Here is a 14,825-nt window from a genome sequence, read left to right as displayed (position 1 = left end):
TGAACATGAGTGCATACACACAGCAGGATTGGTCGGAAAATATTAAACAATACTCCCAACCAAATGAAACAATGATCGGCACTTTGGGAAGACTTCACATCATTGTGTCACCATACGCACTCAAACGATATCTGACCAAATGGTCGGATGTCAGCTGATTTTAGGTTTTTTTGTGCAATCATCGGGCAAGTGTGCACCTAGCCTTACTCTCTTCCACACTTTAACTACTAGTATACTTCTGTTTGTTTTGGTGTTTCTAAAATATAAAGTAGTAGCAGTTAGTCAAGGAGTTACCTGAACAATGCCATAATGTAGAAATCTATGAGCTTACATATGTGTAAACTTCTGTTTTTATGTTTTTTTTAATTTTTTTTTTTTTTTTTCTCCAGTGGAAAAAATGTACAATCCGTGCAAGAAAAATACATGTATTTAGTGTTTGTGTGTTTATATACAGTATGCCTATAAAAAGAATATAAATCTTTTTGATGAGGAACATGGGTGAGCAATCCAGTTACTGCCACTGTAACTACTGTTAGTAACAGGATTTACTTCATACTTAAAATGAAGTCAAACTTTCCTGAGACCATTGTTAAACAGAAGCGTCAACACCAACAATTTTGAGATTTGTGTTTAGTTGTTTACTGAAGTGTTAATTACATAGTTCAGCAACACATGTTTTCTAGAAACAATCAATGTAACCATTTGCTTATATTTTGTCAAAAGGAAAACCATTTAATTAAGTGATTGTTAACCTGGAATACTTGGCTGCGTGTGTGGCCCTCCCACCAAACACCCTTAATTTCAGGAATATGTAACACTTGTGTAACGTGCAGGGAAATTGGTAATAAATATGGAGTAATTGCCTTACTCTAGATCAGCGCTGGCCGGCCGGTGGTGCGGAGTCTAACGAACCCCCTGGTGTTCACCAAGAACCGCCGCAAGGTGGGATGGACTTTGCTGCGGAGGAACGCAGGTCGCAGTCCACTTGTCTGCCTCTAGAGGTAAGGATGCGGGAGGTAGTTTGCGGACTCGCTGGAACTGGAAGGTTAAATAGCAACCACTCTGTGGTCAGGATAGCCGAGGTCTGGTACACTGGATATAGAGATATGCGTGGTACAACAAGCCTGGGTCTGGTACATAGGAGCGGAGATATAGCCGTGGTCAGCAAGCCGGGGTCTGGTAGACTGGAGCAAAGAGGTAACGTAGTCAATCAAGCCTGGGTTTGGTACACTGGAGCAGAGAGATAACGTGGGCAAACAAGCCTGGGTCTGGTACACTGAAGCAGAATCTGGAAGATCAGCAAGGTACACTGGAGATCACAGGAATCGCTAGTCAGGAACAGGAAGAAGTTGCTCTGACGCTGCCCAGGCGTCAGAGCAGGTTTTTTATATTGAGCCGTTTTAAATTCCCCGCCTGCAGGGTCATGTGACAGCGCTGCAGAGACCCGGAACTAGCGGAGATTGCAGTGCTGGAACGGGGACAGGTAAGTCTTTAACCGTACCCCCTTCAAAAAAGGTGTACTCCGGACACCTATACTGGCTTGGTGGGAAAAAATTTTACGGGAAGCTAGCAGGAGTCATGTAAATCGGTAGCAGGGACCCGTGAGCGTTCTTCAGGGCCGTACCCCTTCCTGTCCACCAGGAACTGCAAAACTCCTCTAGAGCGACGGGAATCCAGAATTTACTTGACTTCAAACTCCGGTTGTTCTTAAATTACCACAGGAGGTGGCGGTCTCTCTGTCGTGGAGAATTGATTAACAACAGGTTTAATGAGAGAAACTTGGAAGACATTAGGAATACGAAACGAGGAAGGAAGCTTCAATCTAAAAGCCACCGGATTGATAACTTGGGATATTTCAAAAGGACCGATAAATCTAGGAGCCAACTTCTTGCTAGGAACTTTCAAATGGATGTTACAGGTGGATAGCCATACCTTGTCCCCTGGGATGAATTGAGGAGCTACCCTCTTCTTCTTCTTGTCATACGCCGCCTTTGCACGGTTAGCGGATCGCCTCAGGCTGGTTTTCACTAAATCCCAGATGTTAGAAAACCTGCGAAAGAGAGAATCCACCGCTGGTACCTCTGAGTGAGGAAGAGAAGGCTGGTAGCCTGGGATGACAACCATACAAGATAAAGAAGCGAACTCTGCCCAGGGGAGAAGATCAACCCAATTATCTTGAATGGCAGAGATTTAAAACCTTAGAAACGTCTCCAATTCTTGATTAGTCCTCTCATTCAACCCATTAGTCTGGGGATGATATGCAGATGAAAGATCCAGTTTGGTTCCTAATTTTTGGCAAAAAACTCTCCAGAATCTAGATACAAATTGTGACCCTCGATCAGATACTATGTGTGTAGGACAGCCATGAAGTTAAAAAAATCTCTTTAATAAAAAGATCCGCTAATACAGTAGACGAAGGAAGTTTCTTCAAAGGAACAAAATGTGCTACCTTAGAAAATTGGTCAGTGACGACCCAGAAGGCGGTGCATCCTTTAGAACTCGGAAGGTCCGTGATAAAGTCCATTGAAATATGAGACCATGGAATATCGGGAATAGGTAATGGCATAAGCAGACCAGTCGGCTTCTGTCTGGGAGTTTTATGCTGGGCACATCTTGAGCAGGCAGAGACAAAAGACTTGACATCCTTATGTATGGTAGGCCACCAATACTTCCGGGAGATTATTTCCCATGTCTTCCGCATCCCAGCATGTCCAGAAAAAAGGGAAAAATGAGCCCAATGCAATAATTTGGCACGAAGAGGTGGGGTTTTACCCGGAGGACAACTTCTCTCAGTCAAGGGGGACAAAGCTAATATACAGTTGGTGTCCAAGATTGGTTTGTCTCTCTCTGAGGCTTCGGTATCAGTGGCATCAAAAGAACGAAAGAGGGCATCCGCTTAACATTTTTAGAGACTGGGCGAAAGGTAATATTGATATTGAAACGAGAAAAGAAGATGGCCCATCTGGCTTGATGGGGGTTTAGACAATGTGCAGACCGTAGGTACAGTAAATTCTTGTGATCAGTGTATACTGTTACTGGAGACTGAGCGCCCTCAAGTAGATGTCTCCATTCAGAAAGGGCCAATTTGATCGCCAAGAGTTCCTTATCGCCGATTCCATAATTCTTCTCTGCAGGGAGAAACCGACGAGAAAAGAACCCACAAGGATTGTATTTACCACTTGAGTCTTTTTGAGATAGTACCTCTCCGACTCCCACGGAGGATGCGTCCACCTCTACAAAAAAGGGCCGTAGACCGTCTGGTTGAAGAAGAATTGGAGCTTTCGAAAATAGCTTGTTGAGATCCTTGAAGGCTTGAACTGCTTCAGGAGTCCAGATTTTAGGATTGGCAGATTTACAAGTGAGGGCTGTAATGGGAGCTACTAACGAAGAGTTAACCTTAATAAACTGTTGATGATAATTAGAGAATCCTAGAAATCGCTGAGTAGCCTTATGGCCTGATGGTTGTGGCGAATCCAGGATGGCTAAGCTTCGATGGGTCCATTTGAAGGCAAGTTTCAGATATAATATATCCTAGGAAGGAAAGGCTCTTTTGTTAAAAAACACATTTTCCAAGATTGCAATATAACTGATATCTTCGAAGCCTACTCAATACTTCTCTTACTTGTCTGCGATGAGATCAAAGGTCTGGGTAAAAAATAAGGATGTCATCTAGGCAGATAACTACAAATTGATTGAGTAAATCTTGGAAGATCTCGTCATAAAGTTCTGGAAAACAGCAGGAGCAAAGGGCATTACCAAGTACTCAGTGTCCATCTCGCGTATTAAAAGCTGTTTTCCACTCATTCCCTTCTTTTATTCTAATTAGGTTGTATGCCCCTCTTAGTTCCAACTTGGGAAAGAGGGAGGTCCCCTTTATTTGGTCAAAGAGCTCAGAGATCAAAGTTAGAGGATATCTGTTCTTCACCGTGATAGAATTGATGGCACGGTAATCAATACAAGGATGAAGAGACCTGCCTCTGCTGGGGATGATGACTTTCGTATGAATCCTCTCGAGATTTTCTTGAATAGATTCAGATACTGTGTTGGTCTCAAGAACAGATAAGGGAAAAATACGCCCGCGGGAATGGGTTTACCAGGCTGGAGATTAATGGCACAGTCCCAGCTTCTATGAGGTGGAAATTTAGTGGCCTCCTGTTCACAAAAGACATCTGAAAAACTTCGGTATTGAATTGGCAATAATTGAGGATTGCCCAGTTGAGCATTATTTTTGGAAACAATAGGGGTTATTTTAGTCAAACAACTACTGTGGCAAGCAGAACTCCAAGAAAGAATCTCGCCAGAATGCCAGTCTATCCCAGGAGAGTGAAGATGAAGGAATGGCAGGCCCAGGATCAAGGAGTTAATGGCCTTAGGAATTACTAAAAAAGAGATGGTCTCAACATGTAGTGCTCCCACTCTGAAGGTTAAAGGTATTATTCTAAACAGAATGTGTCCTCCAGAAATAGTGCCTCTATCAATGGCGGTGAGGAAGATGGGTCTCTCTAGGGACTGGGTAGGAATACCCAATTGAGAGATGGTAGCCGAAGAAATTAAATTGCTAGCTGCCCCGGAATCCAGTAGTGGAGAAACGGGGTGGACCTTGGAACCTACGCACTACTTCACAGGGAATACTAAGACAATCTTTACTGTTGGATGAAGAGAGGATGTGAAAAGATCCCTACTAAACGTTAGGTTCTGTCGTTTCCCGGACGCTTAGGACAGGTACCCAAAAGATGACCCCCTTCGCCACAGTACAAGCACAATTTGTTCTTGAACCTTCTTTCTCTCTCCTTAGCCGAAAGACGGGTTCTTCCGAGCTGCATGGGTTCCTCCAGATGTTGATCAGGGGTCTGAAAACTGGGAGCAAGACGACAAGGGCCACGAAGGGATTGTTCCCTCTCTAGAGATCGCTCCTTAAAGCGAAGGTCAATCTTAATGCATAAGGAAATTAAATCATCCAAAGAGGTAGGGAGTTCCTGGGAGATTAATTCATCCTTAATTCGGTCTGTAAGACCTTCCCAGAAAGCAGCTGTTAAGGCTTTGTTATTCCACCGGAGCTCTGAGACCATTGTCCTAAACTGTACAGCATATTGACCTACAGAAAGACTCCCTTGCCGGAGACGAAGGATACTGGTAGCTGCGTTGGCGACCCGACTGGGCTTATCAAAAACCTTCTTAAAGGTAGAAGGGAAATTGGAGTAGTTATGTAATAAGGGATTATCTCTCTCCCAGAGCTGGGATGCCCAGGCTAGGGCCTGACCAGATGAGGGATATGATATATGCTACTTTTAGCCTTTTCAGATGGAAAATTTCCGGGAAGAAGCTCAAATTGTATAGCACATTGATTCAAAAATCCCCTACATAACTTGGGGTCCCCATCAAACTTAGGTGGGTTAGGAATACGTAGAGATGAAGCTACACCTGTAGGTAAAGGGGCGACAGTAGGAGCCTGCATAGGAGCTGAGGCTTTTCCTGACGCTACTAAGGTTGCCTGCAAGGTATCCATCCGTGCTGACAGTCCTTGTAAAAATTTAAGCAACTGATCCTGGTTGGCTTCCTGCTTTTCTACCCTTCCTAACAAGCGGAGCAAATCCCTAGGAGAAGGGTCTCCCGAAGTATCCATATTGTGGTCAGAACTGTAATACTTGTGTAACGTGCAGGGAAATAGGTAATAAATATGGAGTACTTGCCTTACTCTAGATCAGCGATGGCCGACCGGTGGTGCGGAGTCTAACGAACCCCCTGGTGTTCACAACGAACCGCCGCAAGGCGGGATGGGCTTTGCTGCGGAGGAACGCAGGTCACGGTCCACTTGTCTGCCTCTAGAGGTACGGATGCGGGAGATAGTTTGCGGACTCACTGGAACTGGAGGGTAAATGGGAACCACTCCGTGGTCAGGATAGCCGTGGTTTGGTACACTGGATATAGAGATATGCGTGGTACAACAAGCCTGGGTCTGGTACACTGGAGCAGAGAGATAACGTGGGCAAACAAGCCTGGGTCTGGTACACTGGAGCAGAGAGATAACGTGGTCAAACAATCCTGGGTCTGGTACACTGGAGCAGAATCTGGAAGATTAGCAAGGTACACTGGAGATCACAGGAATCGCTAGTCAGGAACAGGAAGAAGTTGCTCTGACGCTGCCCAGGCGTCAGAGCAGGTTTTTATATAGAGCAGTGTTGAATTCCCCGCCTGCATGGTCATGTGACAGCGCTGCCGAGACCCGGAAGTAGCGGAGATCGCAACCCTGGAACGGGGACAGGTGAGTATGTAACAGAATAAAACACAGAAAACTACCTTGGCACGCCCAAAAATTCCATCACATGCCATTGAGACTTCCCACTTGCTCCAAAATACCAAAATAGCCCAACTTGCCTCAGACGCCCATGAAATGCACCCACATGCAGGCAGTCTTCCACAAGTCCTCAGATTTCACCTGTGCTTCAAAACTTTCCACATGCCACTTAAATGCACATCACACCTCCCCACGTGCCTGGAATGCTGCATGACCACCCTGCCTTCTGCTCCCCCCCCCATCACTCCTTGTTCTCTTCTTTATAACAAAGAAGAGAATAAGTCCAATCAGGAGGGTTCGGAGACTGATCGAAGGCTTTCCAGCATGTGGCCTGTCTGTTGCTAATCCCGATTTTATTAAACATTTTGGCATAAATTGAAAAACCATTAAAAGTTAAAAAAACTATTTTTGTATTTTGTTAATATCCATTATAATTGTATGCATTGTATGGAGCAATTTAATGTTTAACTAGAATATAACCTTTGCATATTCTACAAAATGATTTAAACCACTACACATGTACTATAAATGTTGTAGATTTTTTCCTTTCAGCACAACTTAGCTATATTTACATATATCCTAAAATAAAAACACTTTTTGAGAAGAAAATGCTGCCAGGTTATACATGCCTATGCCATTGATTTTTTTTTTTACCAGCCCATAATTTACTTAATTGAACAAAATGATTTGACAATGTACTTAAATCACACTTTCCTACTATCTGGATTGATTTTGGGGTGTTCTCCCGGACTCCTGAGAGTAGGTCACCCTCCCTGATCCCATCTGTCCTTCTAAAGAGGATGGGAGTGTGAAGACCTGACTTGCGGGGTGCTTGTGATGTGAATAGCATCATCACACCCACTTGTCATTTGGGCCTCCCCTCTGGGATTTCCCAGAGGGGAGATCCCAGAAGTTGGCAAGTATGTCTTAAACAAAACGATGGCTTCAGGATCTGCATTTATCTGCTGGATACTGTATCTACAATGTGCATGTATTCCTGCAGTATTAATTATTTACGTCTTCATTTTATCTGTGAAAAAACTGTTCCTTTATACATTTTCACACTTTATACAGAAATCTCTCCATCAATACATACATACAATCCATGTTTACCTTATATCTGCTTGCTGTAAACTGTGTATTGTAACTGATGTTACATTTTGTGTTTTACTTCGTAATGACAGTGAAACTGTTTTTGTTGATGAAACCATTATAGACACACCCTGAACAGCTGTCCTTGGATTCTCTCACCTGCCATCTTGATGTGGGCAAGATCTAGAGCAACAGTTTATTGTATCTGATAACAGCGTAACTTATCACTAGAGAAAAATAATTATTTTGTAACAACCACCCTTTTAACATATTTATGACTGGAAACCAAATCCAACCTGCTTAGTTGAAAGACTTAAACCTTTTTTTTTTTTTTTTCTTTTTTCAATTATCCTTTTATGTAGCGTTAACTCATTACACAGCAATTTACTGAGAATGTTTAATCATTTACGTCCGTCCCTGCCACCAGGACCTGGTTATCCAATAGACTAACTAGGCTGCAGCCTGGGGTGCAAAACTGTGAGCCCTCACATTGGATCTAGAAGCAAATAGACAATTAAAGAGACTTTCATATTCTAACCAATCAGCAGCTCTGGATTGGGGCCTGTGAGGACAGGCCCCACCTTTCACCTGTTTCGTGACTGTGCCAGGAGAAGTTAAGCTTTGTTTTTGTATCCTTTGGAATGGGAAGTACAGTAAAGTGGAGTACATAAAATAACTGACTTGTATATGGTGGTGTTTCTTTTTTTATTAATGGTCTCATGTGGCACTACAGGTCCCAGTGGGCCCTTGATGCCAGGGCATGCTGGCACTTGTAGTCCAGCAAGCACAGCACAGGTCAAAAAGATTTTCGCTGTAATTGGCCTATGGGACAATCAGGCTTTATGTGTATAAGCCTGGGGAGGGAGTGCTATGAACCTATTGGCGACCTGCCACAGTGGATACCTTACAGTCTAAAGTCTGTACCCCCCATACACTGCCAATCTATCAATATGTGTTTGTGGTGGGTGTGTGTGGAGGAGGGGGGCTTGGGGTTTACAAACTATACTGTTACAGATACTGCCATGGTAAGAGCAGAAGCCATAGCCTCATTGCTGTGAGGAAGTACTACAAACTAAATGTATTTGTATTGTAAAGCAAGTGATTTTCAAGCTAGGTCACAAAAACATGTTTACAGCTGATTCCACTGATTCTGCTGTTAATTGTGTAATTTTACTTGTAGGTTTATGAATACATTTATGCAAATTCATGTGGAGGAGAGAGCCATTCATTTTTCTTACATTAGAAAAAGGCAACCTCTGGTTCTCTGTTTTTGCACTACAACCATAATTCCCAACCCTTTAAAACTTCATTCTGGGAGATCCCGGGCAGGGGGCAGGGGGGCGTGGTTGGAGGGCAGGAGGTGCGGGCGTGGTGAATCGCGTCATTTTGACAGCAGCAAGTTGCCCACCTGAATTTCGGGAGTCTCCCGGACATTCTGGGAGAGTTGGCGAGTATGCTCCTAACATGTTTTCTGATGCAATGGCCTGATTGTGTTTAGAGAAGCCTGATTGTGTTGCCTTTTTTAGAGGAGCCCCATCCAACATCCTTTTAGTTAGATACTGTTTTTTGCTTTGTTTTTTAATATGTTTAGTTTTTAAAGGGAGACTCTACCCTATTTTTATGTATGTTTCAACCCCTTTCTTTGAATTTCTGGGAGAAACATCTTACAAACGTCATGTGAATTGAGTTTCACAGTAGAGCACAATGTTTCGCAGACTTGCGTATTTGGACACAATATTTAAGATTTATATCTATTTATTGCAATATATTGCGGATCAGAATTTGCTTCACCAATCTGACATTTTCATTCCTCACTGTATATTTAAACTCTCATTTTGAGGAATTTAGTGTCTGTAAATACAGCTGATGTGCCAAAGGTCAATTCATTCTGCTGTGAGGTGGTGTAGGACTGGTAACACTTAAGGTCAAATTACAATGGCATAAGGTGTGAGATTTTATGACCTAATGCAGTATGAAGTGAATATTCCATGGATATTTTTTATTTGTAGTGTTTTGTTTTTGTTTTTTTTGTTTTTTTTTTCTTTCTTTTCTTTCTTTTCTTTTTTCCCCCCATAATGCATGTATTCACATAGTCCCTATAATAATGATTATTCACTGATACCCAAAATGCTTTGCTATTTACATGTCAGCTTTAAAAAGATGTGCATATTTTATCAACCATGTGAACATTGTCTAAGAATGCCAAGAATGTCTGTCCCATATTTACAAATGGATATGTCTACATACAACAAGAATATGGCAGTTTACTGTTTCAGACTGATTATCACAAAGTCAATGGCCTCTGTAAATGTGTGGGAATGTTGCCTTTTAAATGATTGGAAGCCATATTTTCATAATGTGGGTAAAGTAGATGGTTATTGATTTTAATCCTTTTTATTTTTTTACAGTTGTCTTTTGGGGAGATATTGCCTTAGATGAAGAAGATTTAAAAATGTTTCAAATAGACAGAACAATTGACCTCACTCAACATGCAAATGAAAACTTGGGACACACCACAGGTAAGACTTCATTTGGATTAGATCCCTGTCTTTGTTTACAAAGTTTCATTATACAAATGACAATATCATAGGGTTCTGTGAGTTACAGCACTTTTGAGCAACTTACACAATTTCGAGGTTATCTGTGGAAAAACTGTTCCCTTTTATACATTTTCATACTTTACACAGATATATTTTTCAATATGTGGTTTGAGGGTTTTTAAGAGTTGATTTCGGTGTTGCATCCTTGATGACTTCATACGTAGCAGAAGAGTGGTTGACTAAGTTCAATGCTGAGTACCAAATAATTGCTGAATAAATACGAACGCTTGAGTACAGTCAGCTTGCTCAAATAAATATAATTGCATGCAAAATGTGGTTGACAATTTTTTTTAGAAATATTTTTTTTTAATAATAAATAACACAATAATTAATGTGAATTATGGATTTATAGTTTTCTTTCTTTGTGTTGATGGATTGTGTGTTAAATGTAGCATTCAAAACCCTAATGTGAATATAAAATTTACAATGATGTGTACAAAATTTGAGATGCGTTGAATTGAAGTGGATGTATTGTGTATTTTGTACATTCTAAACAGCTGTGTTCGGAGGTCTTGTGGAATATGTATGTTATGTGTGTATGTATGTATATGGATATCTCTCGACATATATATATATATATATATATTATATTATAAAAGCCTAGTGGCGTGTGTGAGTCTGTGTGTGTGAAAAAAAACAACCAAGCTGCAGCGCCACCTGCTGGGCGGAGTTATACACTGACCTACTAAATTCTTAGTGTGTGTGTGGGGGAAAAACCTCAGAAAGGGCTGAAATTTGGTATACTAAGATGTTTTTAATTTGTTAATTTAATTTGTTAATTGTGAAAAGTGTTTATAAAGATTTAAAAAAAAATAAAAAAAAAAAAAAAATATATATATATATATATATATATATATATATATATATATATATATATATATATATATATATATATATATATATATATATATATATATACATTTCTTGAAGGAGAAGTGACAGTTGGGAGTGGTTGGTGGTTGCCGTGGGTGACAGAGCGAGAGGAGTGTGATACTCAGGATTGCTGAGAGAGATCCCTGTGTCTGGATAGATGTGGCGATAAAGATGAAGGATGAGGTGATGGAGAAAAATGATGAGGTGGTGACATGTGGACAAAACCACGTTAAAAAGGGCACTTGCGTCGGGAAGTAACGCTCTTCCCCTGAGGAGGCCTGGGCTAGGCCCAAATGCATGACAAGAACCTTTTTAACACCTTAAGTAGCTTGATTTGACTAGAATGCTTGAGTATCATGCACGGGTTAACGGGTATATATATATATATATATATATATATATATATATGTGTGTATGTATACGCACACACATATACAATATAGATATATTGTATATGTGTGTGTGTGTGTGTGTGTATATATGTATATATATATGTGTATGTGTGTGTATATATATATATATATTATAAAAATTAGTGTATGTGTATTTTTTTGAATCCTTCTTTTTTACTCAGGAAAGTGGAAGCTGCCTCAGGCATGGGCAGTTTACCCAAAAATAGCTAGTAAAGCAGTATGATTACTCTTGCTATTGGCAGTCAAGATCTCCAGAGAGCTGAAGCAGCGATAGACAATCTTTTATATCAGCTGATATTGTTAAGTAGACCCCACAGTGATCAGTAGGTGTTAGCCAGAGCTAGCCAGTGGGAAAAAAAATAATTCCAGTACAGCATGAATATATTTTTTGTGGTACACCATATAAAGGTCATAAGATATTGTATGAATTTCAGTACTAAATTGCAGCACACTGTGCACACTCCATGCGAGACGGTTTGTTTTAATTTCTAGATGTGTGCCTGACTATCCAACAACTTGCAAGTGCCACAGATATCCCTTTTTAAGCTTACGAAAGATAATTCCTTATTTAAAAATAATAGAGCAGTGATCAATAGATGTGTTTAGCTACTAGACAGTGGGCAAAAAAATGATAACCAGTGTGTGCAAATCTGATCAACTTATTAAGTTCATTTGCACTGCTCGCATTGCTAACTATCTTTTAAATAATGGTAACATATTGCACATTGGGTCATTAAGGAGAGCAAAGCAAAAAAAAATTGTAACTTTGCACCTTGGCAAAACCATGTTGCATTGGAGGAGGATGTAAATTTAAAATGTGGGGACATATTTATAGTTTGGTAAGGGCATGTCCTAGATCAACTTTAAATTTCAGTGTAAAAATGAAGTTATCAAGTATGTGTTTGCTACATGACAAAAAAGCCAATATTTTCTTTATGTGCAAAGCAATAAACTAATTTGTACCCCTTGTATTGTAACATGGTTTGTCCCGGATCAAATTTACCTCCTCTTTTTTTTTTTCTTTTTTTTTTCTTGCTCTCCTCAATGACTCAGACCCTGTATGTCATTTGTTTTGTGTCATGATCCCCTCAATGATATGCAAAAAAAGGAAATCATGGTTTGGGGCAGACTTGCTACATAAGTTATAGGGGTATTAATTGTATCCCTTCCAACAGCTATATGTTCGTGGATAACAGGCATTATGCTAGATCCAAGCAGTGGTTAATTATACAGGTACAGCTCTAGTTCCTGGCTCTGGGCCGTTGCTGATTACAGGCTCTATACTAGTTCCTGGTTCCAGGCAGCTGAGTATTATAGCAGGATTAGCATAATAATCTGTAATTAAGTTTTACCCCAACAGCGCCATAGAACAGAATCAATTGCCTGTCCTCATCCAAGCTCTGTTTATATAGACTGTAAGTTCTGCAAGATACAAGGTATAGCGCAAAGCAGAAACACAACTCTAAGATTGTATCGCTGGCTCTGTTAAACAAAATCTTTTGCTATAAAACTTGATTGATGCAGTGTTTCACCACAACATGACTCCTCCTCTAAGCTAAATCATAGCAACGAATTGGACACTCACTTGCATCGTGTAACTTGCAAAAAACATAAAATTGCTGATTGGCTGCCGTAGTTCAATGTTTTACCTAAAATACAATGTTGATAAATTGGCTCTAATTTCTGTAGTGTGGTTATAGTTATCCTTCAGTCATAATGTTCTTTTAAATATACGCCAGTATATTTATATATAACCAGTAGAACAGCATTTAACAAGTTGATTTGAGGTCTTATATTGCTAGATGTGAATATAATCCAGCAGAATGGTCCTCCAGATGTCTAAAAGTTATGATGAGATTGTAATTTGTTAACAAAAATAACACAGTTGAAATATTATTTTAGTATGTATGTAAAGTAAATACCTGCCAGGCATACTACACATTCTCAAATATGCCAGCTATTTTGTGCTGCTAACAGACTGAGTAATGTGAATTATGTTGTTCCACCCACTTTTTTTTCTCCCTGCTCTATTTTCTGGCTGGGAAGCACAGGAATTACAACTAGGAAAGTATATTGCCAGATAGTAATACATAGATCTTGTGCTTCACTTTCCACATTTGTTTTAAAAGCAATTATATTCTCATTCTCAACATACTAATCATAATTACTGCACATGTTAATTTTTTGACATACTTCTGAAACCTTTCAGAGCTTTTTACCCTAGTTATGTCACTATGGAGAAATGTATTTTTTTTTTTTTTTTTTGCAAATTGTTTCATAGTTACTCATATGCATATCGCTTTTGTAATCTAAAAACATTCTTTAGAAACACAGCTGTTTGAGATTATACAGTCTCATACTTATCATGGTCTAAATTATTTTTAATTGCTGTGATTATATATTTATTGGTTAAAACCAGCTGAATGATATTTGGGGGCTCGGATGGCATTCTCTAGTCTTCTCCCAACCAAAACCCCAGTTTTTTATCTATTGCAGATTTTTTAGACCAGGCTATTGTCATCCTTTTTTAGAAAAATTAAAAAACTGTGAGACGTTGTAAAGGGGTTATTCACCTCCATATGCTATTAATTGATCTTGCACTCAAAACTCATCTCTTCCGCAAAGCCTACCAGCCTTCCACCTAACCCTCTCTCCACCCTCACTCTCCTCACTTCGCTCCTCCTCAGTAGTGGGGAGCACTTGCTCCCCTCCTCCGACTCCCTTTGTGCATGCCGTCTGTCTACTCTCCCTATAGGATGTAAGCTCGTATGAGCAGGGCCCTCCTCCCTCCTGTCTCGCTACCTTATCTTCTGCTCCACTTCAATATATTTGCCTTGCCTGGAGCCTCTGAAGTCTTGGTACTACTCGTTTATTGTTTTGTACTGTTATTCCCTGTACGGTCCATTGTTTGTACTGTGTACGGCGCTACGGAAACCTTGTGGCGCCTTATAAATAAACAATAATAATATTAAGAGTAAAGATGCAGGAGAGCATGTAATATAGTGCATTGCTTTTATAATGTCCACTTTAATTTTGTTCTTCAGCCCTGTCTTGTCATCGGGTATAGTTACTTGTTGTTTTTTTTTTTCCTTGATACAACTATATGCAATTCATAAAGCACAAGAGATTTCCTATCCCAATGCAAGGAATATAAACAGTGTCATGTCTTCAAATCCACGCCTGAGCTGCACAGTGCAAGTAACGCTACACAAGTTAAATATACAACATAATCTACTGACTGCCTAAATAACTGGGTGCTCAGGATTGTCTAGAGGAGCCACCATCCCTCAAGTCAACCGCATATTGAAATTTGATCCATTTTGACCAGACATGTGTATACTTTCTTTTACTCCCTGCTCGTATACACTAAACGTTTCAATGACTAGGGTCACCCAGTTATGGTACCTTCGGTAACTTGATCTTGCTACACTGCCTTTTATTCAGAAAGAGTAAATTGATCAGGTTGGCCTATCCAATAGTTTTTATTCACTTTTTTTTATTTTTTTTTGTAGCAACAATCTGAATATATAGACACCCAGGGACCAAGCAAGT

The 14,825-nt window shown here is 40.2% G+C and overlaps 1 protein-coding gene across 5 annotated transcripts in view; it reads left to right on the top strand.

Moving 5' to 3' along the window:
• TLL1 (tolloid like 1) overlaps positions 1-14,825 on the top strand; it is a 216,367-nt gene that overhangs the window by 162,958 nt on the left and 38,584 nt on the right. For all 5 annotated transcript variants that reach the window (XM_075197940.1, XM_075197929.1, XM_075197933.1 and 2 more), the window contains one exon: positions 9,796-9,906. In XM_075197940.1, the coding sequence (XP_075054041.1) occupies positions 9,840-9,906 (67 nt within the window). In that variant the 5' untranslated portion in view covers positions 9,796-9,839. The remainder of the gene's footprint in view (positions 1-9,795; positions 9,907-14,825) is intronic.

The sequence above is a fragment of the Mixophyes fleayi genome, chromosome 1 (genome assembly GCF_038048845.1).
Source record: "Mixophyes fleayi isolate aMixFle1 chromosome 1, aMixFle1.hap1, whole genome shotgun sequence".
Classification (NCBI taxonomy): Eukaryota; Metazoa; Chordata; class Amphibia; order Anura; family Limnodynastidae; genus Mixophyes; species Mixophyes fleayi.
The sequence above is the reverse complement of the archived record's forward strand: the minus strand, read 5'-3'. Positions and strand labels throughout refer to the sequence as shown.